At 45.3% G+C, this 26,784-nt stretch overlaps 1 protein-coding gene across 2 annotated transcripts in view; it reads right to left on the bottom strand.

The window, feature by feature from the left end:
- Positions 1 to 26,784, bottom strand: part of large1 (LARGE xylosyl- and glucuronyltransferase 1) — a 427,164-nt gene that overhangs the window by 267,961 nt on the left and 132,419 nt on the right. For both annotated transcript variants that reach the window (XM_059652276.1, XM_059652277.1), the window contains exon 2: positions 21,007 to 21,192. In XM_059652276.1, the coding sequence (XP_059508259.1) occupies positions 21,007 to 21,112 (106 nt within the window). In that variant the 5' untranslated portion in view covers positions 21,113 to 21,192. The remainder of the gene's footprint in view (positions 1 to 21,006; positions 21,193 to 26,784) is intronic.

Below are 26,784 nucleotides of genomic sequence, written 5' to 3'. Positions count from 1 at the left end.
CAGGCTAGGTGGGTTAGTCATGGGAAATGCAGGATTCGATGGGCCATTATGGGCTGCTTCAACACTGGAGGGATTCTATGAAGCGTCTCCCCCCAGTACCCTCTCCCTGATCTATTTTAAAAGGTCCAGCCCCCTCTTTCTGGTGTGTTTTAACAAGCTGCCTTACCAAATTATTTTCTCATTTCAAACAGCACGATGAGATCAGTCTCAACCATCTGAACACAAGAAAACACAAACCATTCTATCCCCAAATACACAATTATTTAAGGCCTGGTGTCATTCTAGTGAGCCTGCAGTCTGCTCCTTCTGAGACTAGTACATCATTTCTGAACAGGGCCGAAGGACAGTGCTTCAGATGCAGTCTAACCAAGGCACAGTACAACTGAAACAAATATCCCGCTGTGTTTAGGCTCCTTGAGAGACAGGAAAGCATTTCATTAATCTGTGCGATCACTTTTAGTATGCATCAGCCTTTGGTGATAGGTGTAAATGGACAATCACATCCCTTCCTTCCTCCGCAGGTCCCAGTCCATCACCATTAAAGAAAAGTCTGATTTATCTTTTATCAATTCCCCAACTTCCCCATATTGAAATGGTAGCTTCAAGACAAGTCGTGAGAAAGGATTTTGGTTTGGAAGATGAAGTGTAGGAGCAGAAGTAGGCCACTTTAACCGTAACCCTAACCCTAACCCAATTAGTGACAAAGTTGTTTTAGAACTGTCCAGAATCGCCTCAGCCCACCCTCGCTCATCAGCTGACTTGGTTGATTGTACTTGCACCCAGCTCTTGCGGCCTGTTCTGGAATGTTCCCTGTCTGGAAGGCAGTGAAGCAGCTGGCTGGGTGGGAAACCTCTCAAAAGTACAAGACCCACTCACTACAGAGTCCAAATTTTCCGGCATGTGGGAAATCTGCACCCCAAAATGAATGAATTCCAACTTCTGAATGGCCTAGACAAGACTCTGAAGCCCTGTGAGCTGCTCCAGTATTGAGGCCAATGTCACATGACGGGGATGGTAGGGTTGTATTGGCTGGCAGGAGAAGAGGTTGTCATGAGGTTGAAGTTAGAACAATTAAGGGGCTGAATGGGATCAGACTTGGCTCTGCATCAGGCTCTACAGTCAAACTCATACCAAAATCTTGACGCGACTGAGTCTTCCAAATAGTAAGGCCTCATGTTCTTCAGGACAGCTATCTCCTACCTTCATGAGTAAAGAAGAGAAGGCACCTGAAGGTCTATAAACCTCAAGCAGAGAGTTGAATAAGAAGCTACACAATCAAATACATAAGACCTTCTGGAACATTCTGGACAGCGTCAATTTGTGGTCAACTTCTGTCTGGGTCGAGCTAGATGACCTATAGCTCTTGCTTTATTATTCCACACATTATTTAATATAAGACCTGACCTTGGTTAAAGGGTCATTGTTTAATATAGAGTCCGTAGCAAATCATTTGCCTTGCTCCGTGCCGACAGCATTTCTGTATAACTTTGACTTGTGGGTCACCTTGCCCTTGTCGCGACCTTTCTCAGATAAAGCTTCTGATTTATTGCAACAGTAAAATGCTATCAGAGCTCAATCAATACCTGCTAAGAGTTTCTGACCGACTTAATAAAACCACTTGAATTTATTAAGATAATATTAGTCAACACCATTAGTGGTGATGAAGCCACACTCATCGGCCACAGCGTTCCCTATTTTCGAGAAAGTAATTTCAGGGTAGGGCAATAAATAAATATAGCCGGCCAGCTTTTCAACTAAATTTTAATGACTTTTACAGCCCTCGCTGGAGTGATAATTCTCAAAAGGGGAGTGCGCCATTGTGTCTATGTGATTCCAAATGTGCCTGTGCTACAGTCCCTGGGATGAGATCGGCGTCTCTCTCAGTTCATTTAATTTTTGCAATGTCCGCAGCACACGACTGACCCTGCAGTTTTGTCAGTGCTGGAGAGAACACCAGGGTCAGCATTTTGCTTCATTAGAAACCAGGGGGACGGTCGAAAGCAATTATACTGTCGGAAAGCCGCCAGGTGTCTCGCTGCTGAAGATTTGTACAAATCGTATATGTATTGGAAACAGATAATTGTGAGTCAAAGGTAAAATTAAAGGGAAAGGAATAATGTAAGTGGTATGCAAGAAGTGGAGGAGCAAACCTTTGAAAAGGCATCTGGATGGGTATATGAATAGGAAGGGTTTACAGGGATATGGGCCAAATGCTGGCAAATGGGAATAGGTCAGATTGGGATAATAAAATGTGAGGCTGGATGAACACAGCAGGCCAAGCAGCATCTCAGGAGCTGTTTGGCCTGCTGTGTTCATCAGATTGGGATATCTGTTTGGCTTGTACGAGTTGGACCGAAGGTTTTGTTTCCATGTTGTATGACTCTATGACTCTAAAACCTTTACAAAGGGATCTCTAAAATCAACTTCTTCATTGCTGGTGAAGGGGTGGGGGCTAGGAAGCAACGTATGAAGATAGAGTCAAAGAAAACCCAAGAGACAGGCGTGAGTGAGTTTGTGGTTAAGTGTTGCTGCAGCCCTTCACTTGATAACTACTGAAATGCAGGGGTTCTTAGATCAACGATGGCAGACTGGGGTAAATTGGTGCCCTGATTTGTGGAGGACCTGCTGGACAAGATGGGCAAAGGTGGGACCTGCTCTTTCCTAGGGCCAGCAGATGCCACCAGACCATGCTAGCCTTGCCACCTTGCTCGGTATGGTCTTGCTATCTGTAGGAATGCCCAGCGCTGGAGAGTGCAAGTCACGGACCCTCTCCTGTCCACTCGCACTAAGCACTGCCATCTTCACCCCAAAGTCTCACATACACACACGCTTGATCTCTGCTACCTTTTGCTATTATTCACTGCAGAGAGCTGTAGAGTGCCAGGGAGCACAGGCTAGTTTTCCCCCTTTTAAATCTTGTGGGGCAAACTGTTGTCATTCAGATCTGGGAATAAGGGAGGGGGAGAAGCGGGGGTGCAGCCTCAAAAACAGATGAGGAGCTGAGCAGCACTGAAAGCAAGACACCCCTGATGGAGTAGCTGAATCGCTGACATTTACCACCTTTGTGCTGAGACTGTGAGGAAGGAATTATCATCGTCCTGCTCCAGGCACCTAGTGCCTATAAAGTAGGACGCATGACTTCTTCAATTTTCTGCCTTTATATTCCATATTTTGGTGTACTTTTATGTGTTTTAGGATGGCACCAGAGAGTGGCAACAGTACACAACACTTTTCACGGTATTTTGTTGCAAGATAATCGTGACAATAAATCAAATCAAATCAAAGTCTCTATAGGAATTAATCTACAGCACAGAAGGAGGCTATTCAGCCCATCATGCCTGTGATAACCCTTTGCAAGATATTCCCGTGCCCTTTTAGAAACCATGCACAATTCTTTTTCTTTTTACGTGCCATCAAGACAATAGTGTTGTCTGCACTGTGATCATGTTGCAAGATGCCGACAACAAGCACATTCATACAGATTGTATTTCTGTGCCAACCACTTTTCCAGGGTGTTAATTCACAGAGTCTGTACTTGCAGAAAAACAGAAATTGCTGGAAAAGTTCAGCAGGCCTGGGACGTGCGGAAGGGTCACTTGAACTGAAAAGTTAACTCTGATTTGACCTGCTGAGCTTTTCCAGCAATTTCTGTTTTTGTTTCTGATTTACAGCTTCTGCAATTCTTTCTGTTTTTATATTCAAGACCACAACAGCTTTCTGAATTAAATGCAAATTCCCCTCACCTCACCTTCAGATCATTTGCGAAATGACCTTAAAAGGCGACCATGGGTTATTGGCGCTGCTGCGTGCTCGCTCTTAAAACAGCCTTCTCAGCTTGTCCCACCACCTTCAAGGATTGGTGGACAGGGCACCTCTAGCTCATTTCTTGTGTTGGTTTCCAAACTGTGCCATTTCCTTTAAATTATCTCCCCTCATTCAGTTGAACAAAATGCAGCATTTCACATGCTCTGCATTAAAAGTCATCCCATATCACCAGCTTATCCATACTCTCCTGACATCCGTAACTACACTCTTCCCTACTTCAGCGTTTTAAATGCTGTGTATCCAAGACCCAGGTCTTTCAGGTTCATCCATAAGAGCAGTTACTAGCCATCGCTGGAACATACTACTTACCTTTGTCTAGTCTGAGAAAACAAGGTACATTATCAATGCTTGCTGTCTATTGTTTAAATAATTTTGTATCGTCAATGCTTAGCTATTGTCCCTTTTAATCCCCTGGACTTTCCTTTGCTGACAAGTCTATCTAAAAGAATTTTGACAAACACATTGGGCTGAACCTTATTTTTCACGAGATGCGAGTTGCGTCATGTTTTTGGAGGGTTTGTCGACACGACACCCAGCGAGATTTCTCAACAGAGTCACTTCATTCGCTACTTACACTGTTCTGAGCCGTTCCAATCTTGCGATTCTAGCCACATTTTACCACCTACTGTACCCGGAATAAAACTCGCTGGATATCCTGGAATTGACCTGCATTCCTGACAAGCTGGCCAGTTTCGAAAGGATGCTGTGCAGCCAGAGCTATCCTGCACAATTTGTTACATTTGCCCAAGGCACGACATACCGGGGTAAATTGCACCCCTCTCCATCTTGAATGGGCCAGTACCATCAGTGCAGCTATTCTCTCATTCTTTCATGTTTTGTGCTCAGTAGATTACGAGTCCAGTCTCTGCAGCCTGTCCTCTTAACAGAGATGTTTGAAATCCCGACTCATTGGCCTGACTGAGAGATCGTGGGTGAACAACTTGGCCAGTGCATTCTATTAGAGTCGATACTGCCTACCCAGAATAACACTTGTGAAATATGCTTTATCAGTACAGGTGCTCTTCACCACAGCAAGGTCAAAAGCCAAGCTCAATTCCAGACTCAACAGATGCTCATGTGGGAGTTTATTTTTCCCAACAGTGTTGGGATGGCAGAAATCCTTCTGATTTGTCCCCTCTTTCCCTGAGCTGAGCTGACCTGAGGACATCTGTTGAAACCCACAGTGAAGAACTGAACTTATTTAACTTCCAGCAAAGGCATGTTTGCTGAGAATGAGTCAAAGTGCTAACTGTTTGCTTGAAGGTTAACCGCCCCACGTGTTCTCAGTTAATAGCCTGACCTTACAAAGAATACAATGCTGTAAAAAGTACACACAACCAAATGAGCACAGCCTCCCTCTTGGCTCCTCTAGTTCATGGCTAGGTTCTAACTTTCCTATATACTTCTTGAGCTGCTCTAATGTATAGATATCCATTATCCATAACGCATTCTGCCATCTTAGAAAAAAAAATAGAAACAGTAGGCCACTCAGCCCAACAAGTTTGTGCTATGAATTAGTTAGTTAGCCTGACATAAAAGCTAATGGTTCTGAGTCTCCAAACAAGAACAGTAAATTGAGTCCAAGTGTAAAAATGCTGTGTCTGAATATCCTTTCAAATTAGTTCTTGAACAGACACTTTCGTGCTCGAACTGGAAGAGGACTAGACAATATAATGGGACCTCTGACACGATTCTGCTGCATTAAAACCGTCTCTCTTACATATCCTCAGTATTAATGTTGAGCACCAGCTGAGATCAGCGAACAAGGGAAAGGGAACGAGGGCCCCTGTGTTCTCCAAACCGTTAGATGCTGACTGGATGCATTTGCTGAGCTATCAGAGCAGCAGAAAGTAGCTTTTAATCACATCTTTTAAACTGTCTGCTTTCATTAGTTCAGCTGCTCGGCCGTTAACACCAAGAACCTCTGATGCTAACGAGACAACTTGTACTTAATTTATTTAGCAATTTAAAAAATATTAATGGAGGACAGTAAGGAGAAGGTCCAACAGGGCTGATCAAACATACTGCACTGCATGAACTGCTGCCTCATGGAGATGTCATGCCAAGTAAGGCAGGAGGTCAAATGTCAATTGCAAAGCACATGAGTCAAGTCAGATATTCCAGTGTTTTGCTCACATTACCTTAAGGGAGAGAGGGAATCCTTGCTGAATATCTTTCTGTTCAAAGTGAACCCAACAAAAGGTAATAAAAGCCAAAAGACCTGTGGATGCTGTAAATCAGAAACAAATGCAGAAATTGCTGGAAAAGCTCAGCAGCATCCGTTCTGAGGAAGGGTCAACAGACTCAAAACATTAACTCATGATTTCTCTCCACAGATGCTGCCAAACCCGCTGAGCCTTTCCAGCAGCTTCTGTTGTTGTTGCCAACAAATAGTTGTTGGGAACACTGGAGGTAGGATGCACCCTTTATCAACATGTGACTGAACGTGTGAATGTTAATGGGATTCTCATCCTGAGCTTTGCTTGAAACATAGCTCGGTGAAATACAGTTCGCAGTGAGCTGTCACTGTGTGGTGACATTCTTTTGAACAGAATCTCACTCACTGCCTCATCCCATCCTCAGCTGCTTCCCTCCTGAGTGTAGCTCTCGAATCTGAACATACTGGCCCTGATTTAGCTGCCAAAACCACAGTGCGTAGTGGCACTTGCTGGAATTAATGCAGAGCTCAACAGGCGGTGAAAGAAGACCCACCCAGTGAATGGTGAATGCCCACATTGCTGGGCAATTTACACTGCTCCACTGTTTGTCTCTCAAGCCCAATAAAACAAACCCACCTTCCGGGAGCTACAAGAAATTACTGTGCTTTTATTTTAATTATCAATTAAACCAATCACAGAAAGTTAGGGCTGCTACTTAACAGTGAGGACTATTCTAACTATTATATTTACATTCCTGCACTGACACTCAATCTTTCAGACCCAGGGAGGGAATAATTTAAACTATGGAGTCATAATCCATACATTAACAGGTAGTATAGTCTTCTGCGAGATCAAAACTATTTAAAATTCAAAACAATTTACATTTGCTTCATTTTCTTGCCCCTGTATTTTTCCTGATTTTCAAACTTTTCATCTCCTGAGTTTTGTTTCTATAGCAATTTGACTCCGATTCAGCATAGAATCCCTACTGTGTGGAAACAGGCCATTCAGCCCATCAAGTCCACACTGACCTTCCAATAAGCATCCCACACAGGCCCACCCTATCCCTCTAACTCTCCATTTCCCATGGTTAGTCCACCTAACCTACACATCCCTGGACACTATGGGCAATTTAGCATGGCCAATCTATTCAACCAGCACATCTTTGGACTGTGGGAAATAACCCACGTAGACACAGGGAGAATGTGCAAACTCCTGGTGCAATGTGCAAACTTCAGCAGTCTGGGTCCTCCACTCTGGATTCCCCTTCCTTAACTTCATTCTCTCCATAACAACAGAAAAGCCAAAAGCTCCAAAATCTGGAAATCAAAATAAAATGCTGTAAAAAGTCAGGAGGTCATGTAGCATCTGTGAAGACAGAAAGAGTTAATGTTTCACATTGATCACGTTTCATGCCACTGTACCTCATTTCTTCCTTTAACACACTCCTTTCTAACATTACATTTGAACATATGGAAGACCCAAAGTTCATGAAACAGGGCGCTAAATCATTATAAAGAAGGGAAAGTATGGTTAAACAAGAAAGGCATTATTTTAGGGATAATGGGAACTGCAGATGCTGGAGAATTCCAAGATAATAAAATGTGAGGCTGGATGAACACAGCAGGCCAAGCAGCATCTCAGGAGCACAAAAGCTGACGTTTCGGGCCTAGACCCTTCATCAGAGAGGGATTACAAGAGAGTTGCAATGGGATTATTTTACATGAATCTAAGCCTATGGTTTACATCTAGTCAAGGAAATCCATTGTCTGTCTGATCCTTATTATCAATATGCCTTCTCTCCCAAAGGCACCCTTTTCTACAAATACTACTTGACTATTTCAGCTTCCCTACCCAGTGTCCTCCCTCAACAGCGCCCCCTGTTTCTGCTGGAGGTCTCAGTATAACTGCTCCCGGTGTCTTGCTCAGTGGCCTCCCTCAACAGCACCATCTACTGCTGCTGGAGGTCTGGGTAGAACAACTCCAGCTGCCCAGCCTGATGCCCTCCATCAACAGTGCCAACCGTTGCTGGAGTTTCCATTATGGTGCCTCCAAAAACAAACCCTTTGGCCAAGCTTTGGGTCATCTGCACTAATAGCTCATCATGCAGTTCAGTGCTTTGGTTTGTTGCACTATACTCCCATAGCACGTGGCGTGTTGTGTTATGTCTTACCTGCTGTGTTAAAATTAAAGTTGCTGTTATTTGTGTTTAGGCAGAGGCAGCACTTCTAGGCTAGGGTGAGGACCCTACCACTGCACCACAAGTGCCCCCCAGTTAAATGCTGGGAGGCCAGTGAACAGAGCATCTGATATGGAAATGTGAACCCTTTCTGGTGAGGGTTTGCAGTTAGTGATTTTGATAATGAACTATAGGTGACCTTTACCGCTCTCCCAAAGCATTAATTTCCCAAACGTCACTGCCATGATCACAGCTGAGACTAAGGATCAAACCTGAGTCCCTACAATCTCCGAGGCTCAGTATTGATCCAGATGGCACTTCAACAGAAAGACAGAGAGAGAGAGAGAAAGGAAGAAATATTCAGAGCAGAATTGGTTGCAAAGGGACTTTCTGAGGAACAGATGCATGAGAGAAATGGAAAAAAAAAACAGGTATCTATTAAGTTGCTGAAGTTTTAATGCGAACAGCTGTGCAGAGAGAGAGACATGGATAACCTTTTGTGTAATGGATGTTTCAATATATGATGTGATTATAAACTGAATTCATCGCACCCCAGAGTGATACAAACATTATCACAATGTTGGGATAATAAAGTCTTGCTCCTGTCTGATTAGTGCTGTACAGCTGCTGTATCCTCTTGCTGTGCAATTGTAGGGCAAGCACTTGGAGGACACTAACGGCACTCAGACAGCAGGCCCTGTCTCTCCACACAGTGCACGTGGTTTCATTGTGGGGTTACATAGCCCCATATTACCGGCACAGGATCCACAATCTATTCATGCAGGCAGCAACCAATCGGATTTAGGCTGGTAAGGGTTCGCGAGTTCAGAACTTGAGTCACACATAGTCCTTTTACTCAGCGGTTAGCACTGCAGCCTCACAGTGCCAGGGACCTGGGTTCGATTCCAGCCTTGGGTGCCTGTCTGTGTGGAGTTTGTACATTCTCTCCGTGTCAGTGTGGGTTTCTTCCCGGTGCTCCGGTTTCCTCCCAAACTCCAAAGATGTGCAGGTTAGGTGGTTTAGCCCTGCTAAATTGCCCATCGTTTCCAGGAATGTGTAGATTAGCTGGGTTATATGGGGATGGGTCTGAGTGGGTTGCTCTGAGGGTCAGTGTGGACTTGTTGCGCTGAAGGGCCCATTTCCACACTGTAGGGATTCTATTCTAAGGAAAACTGCACTTGGAGCGAGGGAAGCTCGGGATATGATGGGGGTGTAGACATTATTTAACTGGACCACTTGGACCAGAGCTGTCTCCATTATTATATGCATTCTGTTCCGATAGGCTGAATCCTCCTGCCAATCTCAAATGGGGATCAGAATCCCACTGCATATGAGGAAATGTCACTCAGTGTTTTTATATGCCGTTCACGGTACAGAGGTGCCAGCATTCACTGCCCTGCAAGGTGGCAATCTGCTGCCTTCTTTAAACAGTTGCAGTCCTTGAAGTGCAGCAAAGTGTGGCTGGGAAGGGAGGTTTATGAGGATCGTTCCAGGAATGTCAGTGAGAAACAAAGATTGAAGAAATTGGGACTGTTTTCCTCAGATAGACAGGGGACCCGAATAGCCAAAGTGTTTTCCCTAGGGTGGGGGAGTCAAAAATTAGAGGGCATAGGTTTAAAGGTGAGAGGAGAAAGATTTAGAACGGATCTAAGGGGAAACTTTTTCATGCAGAGGCTGGACAGTGTATGAATGAGCTGCCAGAGGAAGTGGTGGAGGCTGACAGTTATCACATTTAAAAGGCATCTGGATGGGTACACAATAGGAAGGGTTAAGAGGGATATGGGCCAAATGCTGGCAAATGGGACTAGATTAATTTAGGATATCTGGTCAGCGCAGACAGGATGGACCGAAGGGTCTGTTTCGGTGCTGTACAACTCTATGACTCTATAAGACAGAGAGGAGATTTGACAGAAGTTTCCTGAATTATGAAGGATCTGAACAGAGTAGACAGGGAGGGAAAAATAAACTGATCACACTTTTCAAGGAGCAGGAAGCACAGATTTGAAAGAGTTTTGCAAAGAAAGCAAGTTTGAGATCAGCAAAATATAAACTGGTGGAATAATATTCTGTGTATGATTTCGGCCCATGAGAGAGTGCTTGAATGTTAGCTGCTCCCTGCAAAGGCTCAGCAAGTTACTCAGCTCATATCAAATGATTTAATTTGATTTATTGTTGTCATATGTACTTAGGTACAGGGAAAGTTTTATTTTCTGTGCAGTACAGGCAGATAATAACGTACAAAGTGCATTCGGATAATAGAGCAGAGTGAAGAACACAATGTTACAGCTGCAGTGAAGGTGCAGAGAGAGCGAGGTCTACATCAAATTTAAATTTAAAATCTGGGAGGTCCAACCAGAAGGCAAAGAAGAGCAGGGAAGAAGCTGATCTTGAGAATAACACGGTGTGAAGCTGATCTTGAATCTGTTTTTATGTAAGCTTTTGTATCTTCTACTTGATGCAAGAGGTTGGAAGGGTCTTTGACCATGTTGGCTGCCTTTCTGAGGCTGTGGGGAGTATACGCAGAGTCAACGGAAGGGAGAGACAGTAGGAACTGCAGATGCTGCACAATCTGAGATAACAAGGTGTAGAGCTGGATGAACGCAGCAGGCCAAGCAGCAACAGAGCAGCAGGAAAGCTGACGTTTTGGGTCAGGACCCTTCTTCAGAAATCAATGGAAGGAAGGTTGGTTTGCATGCTGGATTTGGCCATATTCACAACTCTCTGTAGTTTCTTATGATCCTGGGCAGAGCAATAACCAAACCAAGCTGTGACGCACCTGGATAGAATGCTTTCGGTAGGGCATCTAAATGATATCTAAGAAGGCCCATTGGTATCTTCTCAAGGCAACGAGATTTAGCAATGAAAATAAAATGTGAGGCTGGACGAACACAGCAGGCCAAGCAGCATCTCAGGAGCACAAAAGCTGACGTTTCGGGCCTAGACCCTTCATCAGAGAGGGGGATGGGGGGAGGGAACTGGAATAAATAGGGAGAGAGGGGGAGGCGGACCGAAGATGGAGAGTAAAGAAGATAGGTGGAGAGAGTGTAGGTGGGGGGGTAGGGAGGGGATAGGTCAGTCCAGGGAAGACGGACAGGTCAAGGAGGTGGGATGAGGTTAGTAGGTAGCGGGGGGTGCGGCTTGGGGTGGGAGGAAGGGATGGGTGAGAGGAAGAACCGGTTAGGGAGGCAGAGACAGGTTGGACTGGTTTTGGGATGCAGTGGGTGGGGGGGGAAGAGCTGGGCTGGTTGTGTGGTGCAGTGGGGGGAGGGGATGAACTGGGCTGGTTGAGGGATGCAGTAGGGGAAGGGGAGATTTTGAAATCTCCCCTTCCCCTACTGCATCCCTCAACCAGCCCAGTTCGTCCCCTCCCCCCACTGCACCACACAACCAGCCCAGCTCTTCCCCCCCACCCACTGCATCCCAAAACCAGTCCAACCTGTCTCTGCCTCCCTAACCGGTTCTTCCTCTCACCCATCCCTTCCTCCCACCCCAAGCCGCACCCCCAGCTACCTACTAACCTCATCCCACCTCCTTGACCTGTCCGTCTTCCCTGGACTGACCTATCCCCTCCCTACCTCCCCACCTACACTCTCTCCACCTATCTTCTTTACTCTCCATCTTCGGTCCGCCTCCCCCTCTCTCCCTATTTATTCCAGTTCCCTCCCCCCATCCCCCTCTCTGATGAAGGGTCTAGGCCCGAAACGTCAGCTTTTGTGCTCCTGAGATGCTGCTTGGCCTGCTGTGTTCGTCCAGCCTCACATTTTATTATCTTGGAATCTCCAGCATCTGCAGTTCCCATTATCCGAGATTTAGCAATGAAGCTAGGTTTTTCGGCGATGCTCAAGAAATGAAAATGAATTGTAAAAAGAACCAGCAGCATTGTGTGCTCCAAGTCACTGTATCTGTGACTGTATCACACTCTCGTCTAAATTGATGGTAGCCATCTCTTTATTTATTGGTGTCCTAGCTCTATTGTCACTGCCATGCCTGGGAGCCGGTTTTAAAAAAATAAACTTGCAGCCCAGAAAAATGCTAAACAAAGCTAAACAAAACTAGATCAAATCATAAAACCCTACAGTGTGGAAGCAGGCCACTCAGCCCATCGAGTCTACACTGACTTTCTGAAGAGCATCCCCCGTAACCCTGCATTTCCTATGGCTACCCCACCTAGCCTGCACATGCACAGACACTATGGGACAATTTGGCACGGCCACTCCACCCTAATCTGCACATATTTGGACTGTGGGAGGAAACCCACACAGACACAGGGAGAACGAGGGCTCCACACAGACAGTCGCCAAAGGGTGGAATCGAACCCGGAGTCCTGGCGCTGTGAGGAACACTGATAACCACTGAGCCAGTGGAAATATATATTGATTGAATATGGATTGCTGGCTCCCAAATGGCTAAGCCATTGTCCCAAGTGTGGTCAGCTCTAAGACCTCAGCTAGAAGTGAGGGAGAGAGAGAGAGAGAGAGAGAGAGAGAGAAAAACAGCTCATCAGCTTCTCCAATTTACATGATGAAGTGGCTACGCTCCAAAAGCTTGTGTTTTCTAATAAACCTGTTGGACTATAACCTGGTGTCATGTGATTTCTGACCTTCTCCAATTAAGCACAAGAATAAGGCCCTTCGGCCTGTAATTTCGCAGTCAGCTCCCTGCAACAGTTTCTTTGCATTTCCCATACCTCTAATTTATTTTCTCTTCAGATAATTATCAATTTCTCTTTTGAAAGCCATCATTCAATATGCCTGCTCCACAGTCTCAGGCAGCACATTCCAAGCAATAGCCACTTGCTGAATATTTTAAAAAATGTTTTTCGTCCAGTTGTCGTTTGTTCTTTGTCCACACACTTGAAACTGGTGCTTGCTGTTAATGGAACAGTTTCTCCCCTGTCTACTGTGTCCAGGACTACCCCTGTGTGAGTGTAATCTAACATATTCCTTCTCAACTCTCTCCTCACTCATGAGAAGACGACAAAAGGTGGTTGCTAACGATTTGTCAGAAGGGGACAAATTTCACGCCGATAACAGTTTTGGATGAGATTTCAGAACTGTGTGCGTGACTGCTTCCACAATACAAGGAAAAGGGACGCATTTGAGGCACTTGAATCTCATAGATAAGATCAGGGTCCTGTTAGTAATTTGTTGAAAATAATTCCTGAGGCAGAGGTCTGCTCTTTCCCAATTTGTCTGTAGGGTTGTGTTCAGGCCCAGAATAGCAGGACATTTTTGGTACATTTTTGGAAACCGCTCCTGATGTTCCCTAGTGCCCTGGGCTGTACAATATAAACAGTGAATGCCAGTAAATGGGAATGGTAGGACTGAGCTCATCTAAAGGCTTGTGTACATCGTGGCTAAGTGAACTGTTTGACGGTTTTAAATAAAGGGTGGAGTGGCAATGGGGCTTTACGGTTGCTCAATGGTTAGCGCCACTGCCTCATCTCTGGAACATGTCTCATGAATTTTCTCTGATCTGCCTGACAAACAGAACCTCCAAGAAAATGAGTAGAAAATCCCATAATGCGGGTAATGGCTCATGTCTAGAAAGATATCCAATACCAAGACACCTAGACATATTGTCCAGATACTCTGAGAGAGATTTCTCAAAAACTTTTTCTGAAGAATGCTTGGAAATTGAGGGTGGGGTGTGCAGAGGAGATAGATTTGTTGTCCCACAAGTTTAACATGTGTGGGAGTGGAGGCTAGCACCTAGAGAAACACTGAATCACGAACAGTTTGAAATTATTATTCTTAGGGACTACAAACATCAAGCAAATTGCAGTCAATAAGCACTCCAGATAACTGCTGTGTTGAAAAGTCTCCTTCTCCCCGAGCTGGCTGTGAACCGGGAGAGAGATAAACCACAGAGAGAAAGGCTCAGGTTTTGGAACCTGAATGCAGCGAGACGCTCGGCCCTCACAAAACTCTGGAAGAGAACTACATTGTAGGAGAGCACTTTCCACAATTACACAGAGGCACCTTTCAATAACTGGAGTGAGTGAATTTGATCAGAGCCATTGCTGTGTACTTTCACAGCTGGGAAACAAATTAGAGTCCCTGTCACTGTCTCAGTCAGTGATGAATGATGCTTTTGTGAAGGGAGCATACTCCAAAGACATTAATACCCCAATGCAGACCACAACTGGATAATATGATGACAACCTTGGGCCTATCACATGGTTAGCTGTTGAATACAAGCTCATTGCCAAGCTTTAAACATGCAGATCAGTTATGGGCACAATGAACACGACTCCTCTAAGAACAATTTCTAAGGTATGGTTATCATCTTCTAATGCTCCTGTAACTAAGTGAATACTAAGTAGAGAGAGTATCTTTTAGTGGTTGTCTGGACTTTGTTCAAACATTAAGTGATTGGAAGGAGCAATCAAAGCTACCTAAATTATGAGTCTTGTTGATAGAGGCATTTTGTTTCTTGTGGTAGTTTGGAAGGCGTTTCATTTCTGCACAGCCTGAGCTTTGCATTGGTACAGTGCATTTCACAACCTGAGGGGATCCCTGAGCCTCAAACAAAGGATTTTTCAAGGGTGGTTGAGGGAAAAATACAGCAACCAGATTGAAGACATCAAAATCCCAGAAATAGCAGTGAAACAATGGCAAAAACACAAAACATTCCATCACAGTGATTCTGCTGGAGGGAGCAATTTCCATTAAGATTTCTTTCAAAGACCACAAGGTATTATTTCGGAATCCGCCAAGAGGATGGGTGAGGCCTGAGTGTAGTCACCCATCTGACAGGAAGCACCTCCGACAGTGCGGCCTTCCTTCAGCACTGACGCTCTGACAGTGCGGGACTCCCTCAGCACTGACTCTCCGACAGTGCGGGACTCCCTCAGCACTGACTCTCCGACAGTGCGGGACTCCCTCAGCACTGACTCTCCGACAGTGCGGGACTCCCTCAGCACTGACTCTCCGACAGTGCGGGACTCCCTCAGCACTGACTCTCCGACAGTGCGGGACTCCCTCAGCACTGACTCTCCGACAGTGCGGGACTCCCTCAGCACTGACTCTCCGACAGTGCGGGACTCCCTCAGCACTGACTCTCCGACAGTGCGGGACTCCCTCAGCACTGACTCTCCGACAGTGCGGGACTCCCTCAGCACTGACTCTCCGACAGTGCGGGACTCCCTCAGCACTGACTCTCCGACAGTGTGGGACTCCCTCAGCACTGACCCTCCGACAGTGCGGGACTCCCTCAGCACTGACCCTCCGACAGTGTGGGACTCCTTCAGCACAGACCCTCCGACAGTGCGGGACTCCTTCAGCACTGACCCTCCGACAGTGCGGCTCTCCTTCAACACTAACTCTCTGACAGTGTGGCACTCACACAGCATTGACCGTCTGACAGTGCAGGACTCCCTCAGCACCTACTCTCTGACTGTACGGGACTCCCTCAGCACTGCGGCAGACTTTGACCTAGTTACTTGTAACTTTGATTTGGACTTAAAACGTAAAGTATTCTGATTCAGAGACAACAGTGCGACTGAGGACGAAGTGCTAAAATCCCAACTGCTCATATTCTCGAAGACAGTGGAGGTCCACAATTGGGTATTGAACATCCTTTCTGAGATTTGCAAGTTGTGTAGTGGAACCCCTTACAACCAGCAATCCGTGTCTCTCTCTCTCTCTCCTCTGCCATACTCTAAACTGTGGCCAATAAAAGATCGCTAAAATCAGATATGTCTTCCAGAAGTTGGTGAGCTCGCACATGGCGTTGTCACAATGACTGCTGTTCTTGGGTACCTAATATAAATTGCGATCGAAATGCTGACTTTATGCATGGTCAGAGGGGTCATTTTCTCCTCTATATGATGAGGTACTGGAAAACTATTCCAGATATCTCAAATTCAAACTTCACCAGGCTAAGTTATTAAGTGGGAGGGGAGGCACAGTGCCTCACAGTGCCAGAGGCCCAGGTTCAATTCCACCCTTGGGCAACTATCTGTGTGCAGTTTGCACATTCTCCGGGTCTGGGTGGGTTTCTTCCAGGCGCTCCGGTTTCCTCCCACAGCCCAAAGATGTGCAGATTAGGGTGGATCGGCTGTGTTAAATTGCCCATCATGCCCAGGGATGTGCAGGCTGGGTGGATCAGCCCTGGGAAATGCAGAGTTACAGAGGTAGGGTAGGGAAGTGGGTCAGGATGGGATGTTCTTTGGAGGGTCATTGTGGACTTAATGGACCGAACGGCTTGTTTCCACACTGTAGGAATTCTATGATCCTAAGTTTAAAAAATTCTGGGACTGAAACTAAGCTTTGGTAGTGACACCAGCCCACCATTAGCATCTATACCAGACCTTAAGCTCTCAAACTCCCTCTACCACTCAAGCCCTCATTAACACATTTCTTAAAACGTAGAATGTCTTTGGTGGAGCTTTCGCCCCCTAGCATCCGCTGTGGCTCAGGTGTCAAATTTTGTCTTGCTCCCGAGAAACACCACAGGATGACGGCTCTGCATAAACGCGTGAGGTTGTTGCTGTTACATGCAGTTACTCAAAACGAAGCCTGGTGCGAAATGTAGCAGAGTGCAGACAAAATCTCAATTCGTCAAAGCCATGATTCCTCAGCCACTCAAAGCAAGCCCTTGCTAAGAAAGGGAAGTGTGTCCCCGGTGGAAGTCTGCAGAACTGCGAAGTGGTTCGATCAGGCAGATATTGAGAGCACATTCCTGGTTGTAAGGGAGTCCAATACATAAATATATGAAAGCTACTGCTAAAACCGACACAGAATTCTTCTGAGTCCAAAGAGTGGATCAAAAGGTGGAACTAGCTGCACTGCAAAGAGATGGTGGGGTGAATAGTGCACGTGCATTCAAGTAAAAGCTGGACGTACATTAGTGGGAATGCAATAGCAGGTGATGCTAATAAATTGAAAAGGCGTACAACAAGAGAAGGCTTGTGTGAAGCACAAACACGTGCATCGACCTATTCAGCCAAATGGCCTGTACTGTGCTGCAAAATCCTATGCAACTTCCAACAGAGGCATGATCCATCGAAGTGCTCCGTGTAAAGCCAACGTGAGGCCTATTGTTCAGTTTTCATCCCTGAAGGCTCCTCCTCACCATATGCACATCAACCATCTATAAACCCAGAGTGAGGGCCAGGCAAGGAATCAATTTTCTGGCTGCCTGGGCAGATCTATTACTTTTGCAATAAGGAGAGATGACATGGTTAAATAAAGACTCGCTCGCCCCCGCATTTGCCTGCACCTCAGAATCTGTGACACAGTGTCACTGTCAGAGCTTCCCATCTCTAATCCTTACCGCTTGACACACTGAATTAGATTCATAATCATTCAACAGCAATTCCCAAATACAACCGCGCCTGGAATGGCCCGAGAACCCTCTCAATAAACAAATGATAAGGTATCTCTAAACAATTTCAATATCTGAGCAGTACATTATAGCTATTCCCTTGAACAGCCATGCAAGTGACAGACATCAGCAAGCAATGAGCATGGACAGATAGCTTCTGACACTCCTGATCAAGATTAATCTCCCTGGTTAGATGGTGGGAAACAATAACAGGCAAGATGGTGGGATGTTATATTTTTGTGTTATTATTGTGCCAGGTATGAAGGATCGGCTGGGAACTGATTGAAAACACAGCTAGTATCCGTGCATTTCAGAACGCTGCGGGGCTGACTTTGGCATTTCGCCCTCGTAATAACGTGTGCAACTGGGTGTCGGAAGGAACACGCGGAATCTTGTTGAGTGGTCCGCGAGGCGAAGAGATCTGCGCCTGCTTCTTTCCAGAAAAGATCCTGAACCACACAGCAATCAGGCAGTGCCAAGGGGTTAACTGTGCCAGCTGCAAGCACAATGATGCCTTCAACATGCACGCTGACTGACCACTCAAAGGGCACCAACAAGCAGAACGTCAGGAAAGTCAAGCCTTTCTACCCAGAACCTATTTCCAGACATGCGAGCCAGGGTGTGAACAGTGGGTACGCCCCCCTCCTTCCCAAATCCCTGCTCTGTTTCTCCCCTTAGACGTTGAGGTTCACCTGCATTTTCAGTTTTCATCGTAACTAAAAAACTGAGGTCTCATTCCTGCGGATTGTAAATTGATCTTCGAGATGTTTTATATTTAACTGTTTGCATCGTTCTCAGATTGTCACATTGGTATCTGACTCTGAAAGCAATCTTCCTTTCCCACTCCTGTTTTGCATCGGTCACCCCAGTTCCTTCTCCTGTTTATCCCCCCTCAGTCCTGACATCGAGCCGGCTAAAGGTAATGCATGTCTACTGAGGTCTCCCTTGTCTCTATGTTACCGTCTTGGACACCTAGATTTTTGCAGTGTGAAACATTTTTTTCAGGCTGGAGGACCAGGGAAAATGACTACCCAACGGGACATGGCATGAGATGCAAAATTGTCAGATTCTTGCAGCTTTGAGTCACGGCCGCTGATGGGGATGTGCAGCACTTCCCAGCATGCTAAGCTTTCCAGATTAACTGTGCTCAATTTCCCTCCCCTTCCACTTCCACCAGTCGCTCCTCACTGGGATGTAGCTTCAAAAGTCATTATCTGCCTCTGTTACTCACCCGTGAGGTTGTTCTTCATGTCTCCCTAGCAGGCTACGAGAGGAATTACAGTCAATTCATTTTCTGTCCTCACTACACACACACCTTCACACGCTTCTCTCCAACCAAGGCATCAGTGAGCAATAAGCTTCTTAATCCACAGCGCACTGCAGCAAAACGGAGCAGCCTGAGCGGGATTGGCCACCTCAGGACATGTTGGGAGAAATAAACTGGGATCTTCCCAAATTCAGGATCACTCACATACCGACCTCATTATTGGTTTCCACTCACGCTTGAGGGGAACAGGTGAACTTCTGTCTAATTAACTAAATGCTTGTTGTCCTTTGATGTAAATCTGTCTTTCGTATCTGGATCATCTGTTGCATCATTCCATTATTCAGGTTATCAGGGCCATCAGATTTCCTCTCTCCACCTCCCATAGCCTGTGGTGTCCCAGGGGACTGAACAGCCCTAACTGCTGCAGCTCACCGAATAAGGAGGTCCTCAGAGACAAATTCAGAGTGCACAGGCCTTCAGTGACTCTCGCTGGTAGATCTGGCAAGAGGTGCATGTACCTGGAGAAGCCCCTGAGAATGAGAGGGGAAAGCTGGATGGGACGAGAGGGAGTCAATGTCTGAGGGATCGAAAAGGGCCTTGGGTAGTGTTGAAGAACCGAAAGACCTATGGGGTCAGGTACGTAGTTCTTCAAAGTTCATGGACAGGCACTTAAAGCAGTTAGTACACTTGCCTTCATTGCTAAGACCTTTGAGTATAGGAATTGAGACATCATGTTGAGGTTTGTGAGTCCTTTTACAGAGTTTGTGCCCAGCTTCTGGTCGCCCTGTTTTAGGAAGGATATTAAGCAGGAGAGGGTTCAGAAAAGTTTTACCAAGATGTTGCTGGGAATGGAGAATCTGAGTTACAATGAGAGGCTGGATAGGCTGGGACCTCTGTTCAGTGGCGCGTAGGAGGTTGAGGGGTGACCTCATAGAGGTTTATAAAATCATGAGAGGCATAGATAAGGTGGCAGGCAGGTGTCTTTTCCCTGGGGTGGGGGTTTCAAAACTAGGGGATGTATTTTTGAAGGTGAGAGGAGAAAATTTGAAAAAAGACATGAGAGGAAAGCTTTTTTTACTAAACACAGAAAGGAGTTGACGTGCGGAAATAACCTCCAGAAGAAATGGCCGGACTGAAGGGTCTGTATCCGCGTGGTATCACTCGATGAGTCGATTAATGGGAGCAGAGTGGAATGTGTTGCAATCTTTAAGGAAGCTAATTGGGCTGTATACAGTCTATGCCATCTTTTTAGTGCAAGCCACCCCTACAGTTGAGGTCTCAAATAGTCTTACATCTTGCTGTTTATCATTGCAACAATCAATGCATTTCCAGTTTGTTGCCAGTGCATCTCCCTGTAATTTTGATTGTTCAGGGGGCCATTTAGCATTCTTTGACAAAATCAGCACACATTCAAATTCTTAAGCCAAAAATTTATCTACAGTGCTCATATTGGGAGGGGGACACACCAGATGCAACTCAATACATAAAAATTAGACAAAACACATTGAACAGTGTTGAATAGGTGACCAGATATTTGGCAACTAGCTGTATCACATCCACCCAGTCAACACACGAACAAATGAACAAAGATTAATAAACTCTTGCATACGTTTTGCTCAGTCTGACCGATTCCTCGTGGCGAAATGGTTCTGGACTTCTGATCACGCTCCAACGTAGCATCTAAATTGCAAGCTCAATGCTGCCAATGGAAACCACTGTGATCAAACCAGGCCAGCCTGAAAGGACTGCATTCAAACCAGAACCCCCTCTCATTCAATCCAATGGCGAAAATTGCTGGACATGTTCCTGTAGGATTACCAATTGCATCCCCCTCCCTGCTGTCACTGACCTCTCCGTCTCAAGAAGCACTGCCTTCCTGTTCACCAATCAGAAAGAGAGCACACTTCATTCGCCAAAATTAATGATTCTTTTGGTCCGATTTCTCACACTTTTATACCAAATTGGACTAGCAATTTTCAAAAGAGAACCAGCAAGGGGACGTACTTTTAAACGTCCCGCTGACTTTCCAACTCATTCCTTGAGGGTTGACCAGCTCTATGGTGAACCAATCGCTTCTTAAATGCCATTCCTACGTACAAACCCACTGACAATTCCTCGTATGAGGGATGAGTCAAGAACAACCCAATAAATGAGCCCAATTATTTACCAATAGCCCGGCGTGGTTTGCATATTCATTTGAGGTATAAGGAAGGGATGGAGCAAGGTATGAGGGTAATCCCACTTGCCTTTGAATGTCCCCGAGAAGAGGTAAATCCAGGTAAACGCTGGCACGAAGAGAATGGTCAGGGTGGCTGCGAGGAACTTCCTGCGTCCTCTGCAGATTCCCAGCATCCTGGGAATGTCAGGAGTCAGGTCGTGGCTCTGTTCCTAGGTGGGTAACATCAGCTCCTCAGCAAGGTGCATGTTAGTCCCTGAAATGGAAGCAACACAATCACTTGGCAACTTGCTTGGATCAGCACGTGGGCTCCCAATCACTCTTAAGGCAATCAACACCAATTCCCAAAGGAAAGCTCTCGGTGAGACAATCTATCCATTTTGCTAACATGCTGAATGTAGTGACATAAACACATGAACATCTGTACAGACATTTAACTCAGGAGCGGGAATAGGCCATTTGGCCTGGCCAGCTCGCTGCAACACAGCCACATTCTCTTTTGCAGTCTTGGGTCTATGTTCTAGATTACTGCTCCCAGTCAATGTCTGAGTCATTGTCCTCCACGCCTGATCTAGAGCAACTCCCTTACACACTTGCTTGAACTCACTGCTGCCCAGTTGATGTTCTAGGTCAGTGCCCAATTTCATGTTCCAAATTCATCTCTGCTTCTGAAACAGTGCAAAGGATGGAGGTAATTGGGAAGGGTCCTGCAAGTGGCAACGGAGACCAAAATTTATTGATTTTTGTTTGTTTCTGAGCCAAGAGAACTCAAGATCTGAGGATTTAATTATGTCTATTCTTTTACGCCTTTGTATACAAGATGCTGTTGCAATCCGTGCAGGCACAAGATAGCAAAACTTATCCACATTTCTTTTCCAAACACAATGGCATACTTTCATTTCAAAGCACTGCATTCAAATAATCCCTTTCTTAAGGATGCAGAAAGGACCCTCTTTTAAAAAGATGGTCTTTCAGAAGCACTTCGATCTTCCAGCACCTGCTTTGTTACAAAACTTTCCTTTTATTTCATTCAGCAAACAAATTTACTTACCAAGATTGGGCTTAGAAGTGAAATATTGCACCATTTGTCAATTTCGGAAGGTAGTTTTGCACTGATATTGGTGACAATGAAAATGACCCCAGAAATGGGCACTTTCTCATGAAAAGAATTTACTCTGGATTTGAGGCTATCTGCCTTAGTGAGCCTTAATTCAAACTCAAAAAATAAAACTCCCTGTTGTACAACAATACATAACAACAAACTGCATTGATTTAGTTCCCTTAAAAAACACCAAGCCAGTTCACAGCAGCATTATAATGCATCACACGGCTACTGAGCCAGTTAAGTAGATTTGAGGGTGAGTGGCGCACGTTTTAATGAGCGTCCCATAAGAATAAAGAGAGTTGGAGAGGAAGGGAGGTTTATTACTAGGGGAACTCCCATTTGTTAAGGGATCTTTACGGGTAGGTAAGCAAAAGGAATGAAATTACCCTGAAAGGGATTGTTGTAACATGGGATTTATAGCCCCCATCAACCCTGGTGGTTGTCAATGCTATTTGATCAAACCACAAAGGTAAGGGGCTAAACAGTTTTTTTTTAAAACAGAAAGGGAATCTCACTTTTTATGCACACTTTCAGCTGTAGGATCAGAGTATTAATTAGAATATCCTAACAGTAGATCAAAACTGCTGAAGACCCAGCTTTGAAAATGTTCTGCCGATTTCACGGAACACAGGCTCAGGACTTTTTGAACTGTACAAAATAGTCTGAACATTTAATACGTAGCTGTCACCACAATTGCATGTGAGGCAAACGGCAAACAGTTCTAGTTTGGTCAGTGTGGGTGTCTACACTGTCCTTGCTGAGTCGAGATAAAGTGCTACTCTCTGACTTCCTCCTCTGACCAAGCAAATATTTGAGACGGGTGACCATAATGTCGTCAGTGGACCAAAAGTGTCAGCGATTCCGCCCCCTCACCTCACCCCCCCAGCACTTCTGTGCATTTCAATTCATTTCACACACTGAGTACCTGAAACAGGACAGCAAGGTCTGAAATCCTATGGGACTTCATCGATCTAATGCCTTTACTCTGTCGCCTTCTCAGTTGGCAATGCCTGAGCTGCAGGCAGCTGGCGTTCTGGGCCAACTGTGGCACCATGATGTCACTGGGTCAGTAAGTGGGCCAAAGATTTGGGAACGTGGGTTGGTTGGACCAATGTTTCTTTAAAGGCAACAATCCCTGCCTTAATGGCTTGCAATCCATACTCCATAAACAGCCCACCACAAGGTATTTCTTCCAATGTCTCGCCTTAATCTCTACGCGATAATTTTTAAATGGTCATCACTGTCATCCCAGCTCGGGAGTTTCTAAACGGTCTACACAGAAACCCTTAGGCATAATTTTACTAAAAGTCAATTTAATGTTCTTGGAGGTGGCTTCCAGCAAAATGTGCTCCGGTACCAATGGCTTGACTGGCAAGACCTGTTATCTTGCCAAAGCATTAGCATCATAATTCATTGAGGGTTTCAGCTCCGTATAACCTCGCACTCACTGTGATGCCCTTCAGGTTGAAGATGCGGCACGTCCTCGCTTGCCTACAGTCACAATGCTGCGACTGGGAATGGGAGAAGCTTGATGGAAATAAATCCCAAAAAAATAGATAAAACCTTTCCAATGGAGGAGAGGAAACTGGAGAGTAATCTGAACAATTTGTGAATTCTGAAACTTGTCAACTCGCTAAAAGTGTTGCTGCATTTGGGAAGAACTCCAAAGCATCTGGTCTCTTATTATTGTTCCATCTGTGTACAATTGTAAAGTATTAAATTATTCCCCTGTCATCTACAGTACAGTAGATAAAATTCCTGGAATGCTTTCCAGGCCAGCATTGTCTGTACATTTGGAGAGAAAGCACAAGACTAGGAACTGTGAACCAAACAATTATCTGCTTTTTGTGCACTCTGGCACAAAGTGTGTGATGAAAGTTTACTGTCACATAGCGACAGAGTGCTTAAGAAGGCGTTTAGCACGCTTGCCTTCATCGCTCAGATCACTGAGGATAAGGGTTGGGATGTCATGTTGTGGTTGTACAGGACTTTGGTGAGGCATCCTCTGGACAACTGTGTTCAGTCCTGGTTGGTCTGTATTGGGAAAGATATTATTAAGCTGGAGAGGGTTCAGAAATGATTTACCAAGCTATTGCCAGGAATGGAGGGTTTCAGTTATGAGGAGAGGCTGGGACTTTTTTCCACTGGAGCCTGGGAGGCTGAGGAGCAGCCATACACAGGTTTATATAATCATGAGGGTGTAGATAAGGTGAATGGCAGGTGTCTTTTCCCTAGGATGGGGGAATTCAAGACTAGGGGGGAATATTTTTAAGGTGAGAGGAGAAACGTTGAAATAAGACGTGGGTTTTTTTTACACGCACAGTGATTCATATGTAGAATGAACTTCCAGACGAAGTGGCGGGTCAGGGTACAGTTACAACATTTAAAAGACATTCATGTACTTATCCAAGTAAGAGATGTTTGGAGGGTGTGAGATTTTGTATTATTATTCTCTTTACTACCTCACAAGTGCTCTATGTTTACTATATCGTGTTTCCATTCATTCATCCATTAACTCACTCACAAGTGCACGGTGTTTACTATAACACATTTCCATTCACTCATTCATAAAACCGTGTGAAGCTAAATTAAACATCCCTTCCAGCCATTACTGCTCCTTTACACTTATCAATTCCTATCAACCTCATGCCGCAAGCGTTGTTTAGACCTGTTTCTGTATCAAAGGATGCCCTGAAGAAGTGTTAATGCTGTAACCTACTCAGAACAATGCCATCCCTGCCATCTTGCATCCATAACTTACTCAAAACTATGGAAAAATTGTAAATATTAATTAGCCCTTAGCAACCGTCCCTCAGGACCTGAGCAGGTTGCAGAACATCGAACAGTTTCCTCCACTAGTATGTACTTTTTAAATACACATTAAACAGGGCTGCTACCTCTTTAAGAAACTTACCACCAAAGCAGCACTTCCATGAAACTGCATGGATGCATGTGTAGGAATTGTGAAAACCGGCAATAGTAAATGAAATCTCACAACCCAGCTGCACGAGATCCGTTTCACATCCTTGATACTTTTATTTAGTACGTGTATAATTTCTCAAATACTTGGATCATATAGGTCGAGTACTTTTACTAGCATTACTAACTTTAAAGACAAAAGGACTAACACCTCTTAATTATTGCAAGCTCAGGCCGGACAGACATTCTAATCCCATCGGGAATAACAGCCAGCATTTAGCAAGTGCTTAAACCATCTCCTGCTTCCCCAAGAGAAATGTCACGCAAACTCGTGTACAGTAGATTCAACGAAGTAACACCACAGTGCTGAAATTTTAATGTATGTAAGAACTGCGTATAAAGGGGCTACTGTAAAACGGTACTTTGGATTCACTCATCACCTCAAACTGTGCTACTGTGGGTGCTCAGCAGAGAGGCTGTTTCTGTCACTCGCCGATCTCGGTCATTACTGAACATGACCCCAAAGAGGGGTATGGGCCAAGTGCAGGCAGGTGGGACCAGTTTATGTTCGGCACGGACTGGTTGGTCTAAAGAGTCTGTTTTGGTGCTGTATGACTCTATAATTTTACTGAAGTGACCAGATAACCTTTTGCAACAATTTTATTGTGTAAGATTGGGAGAGTCAGGTGCTGCTTTACTATAAACTAGAATAGTATAGATATTCACACTCAGAATACCTTGCCCTTTGGACAAGTATATGCCAGCTCTCTATAACCTACTGACACAGGGTGCACTGATCTACCACAGGCTATTCAGACATTGAGAGGTAGTTGTGTGTGCTGCTGGGATTTCTACGCAAAAGACACCACCTTGTTCCAAACAGCTCGAAGTTCTAGAAGGTTGCAGTTTCCTTTCCTGCAGATGGTTTATCTTGGGCAGACAGAACAGTGCAAAATAACTCTGATGATACTGCAGTTCAAGCAGTTCGTTTATGGAAAGCTAGCCCGCACGCCCACAAGTATGGTCAGCTCCCAATCACTCTCATTCCCTACATCACTGTGCCCCGCTGGTTCCTCTCTCTCTCTCTAATGGGCTGGTTGTACATCTTCTGCCCAACATCCTTCTCACTTCTGACAATGCTGACCTTCAAATCCCATTTCTCTGTGAATCAAACGCATCAGGTGAGTGAGCAAAGAACTCAAATCCACATTGGTGACTCCCTTCACATGCCTTCATCTCGCTCACCTCAAAGGCTCAAATTTTCCAAAGAAGAGTCCTCTCCTCCAACCCTGCTTGAAGCTGAAGTGCACAAGGAGAGCAATGAGGTGTATAAGCAATATTGGAGCACAACTGTTGGGCCGTTGTTGGGTAATGCTGGTTGGAACATCTCTCCATTGTCTCAGTGACTCAGTGTGTTTGTTGTTCAACCAAGAAGCAGGATCAATCAGCTTCTCCTGCCAACGTTGCTTGCCTCTTCTTCTCCCTTCGAGGGGCAACCGAGCTCAGGGCTCCAGAACCCAAACCAGGCTAATTCCATTCTTTCTGTGCTACGTTCCTACTCGAACGCTGTGACTTTAATTCACTCCCAAATTGCTTTGTCCCGAAATCCTGGATCCCAAGCTGAAGTGGAGGGGCGGATAATGACATCCGTTGCTCAAGCAGCAAGGTGGGCAGGTCAGTGAAGTGATTAACTTCTGAAATGCAGCCGAAACCATCCAGGTCAGTTCAGACACACTCGCTCCCTTGAATATCAGCTGAGCAATTCTTCTTCGCTCCAAAAAAGTACCTCCATGAAATGGTATTCTGAACTCTGTGATGGTGGAG

This window comes from Stegostoma tigrinum, chromosome 18 (genome assembly GCF_030684315.1).
Source record: "Stegostoma tigrinum isolate sSteTig4 chromosome 18, sSteTig4.hap1, whole genome shotgun sequence".
Taxonomy (NCBI): domain Eukaryota; kingdom Metazoa; phylum Chordata; class Chondrichthyes; order Orectolobiformes; family Stegostomatidae; genus Stegostoma; species Stegostoma tigrinum.
The sequence above is the reverse complement of the archived record's forward strand: the minus strand, read 5'-3'. Positions and strand labels throughout refer to the sequence as shown.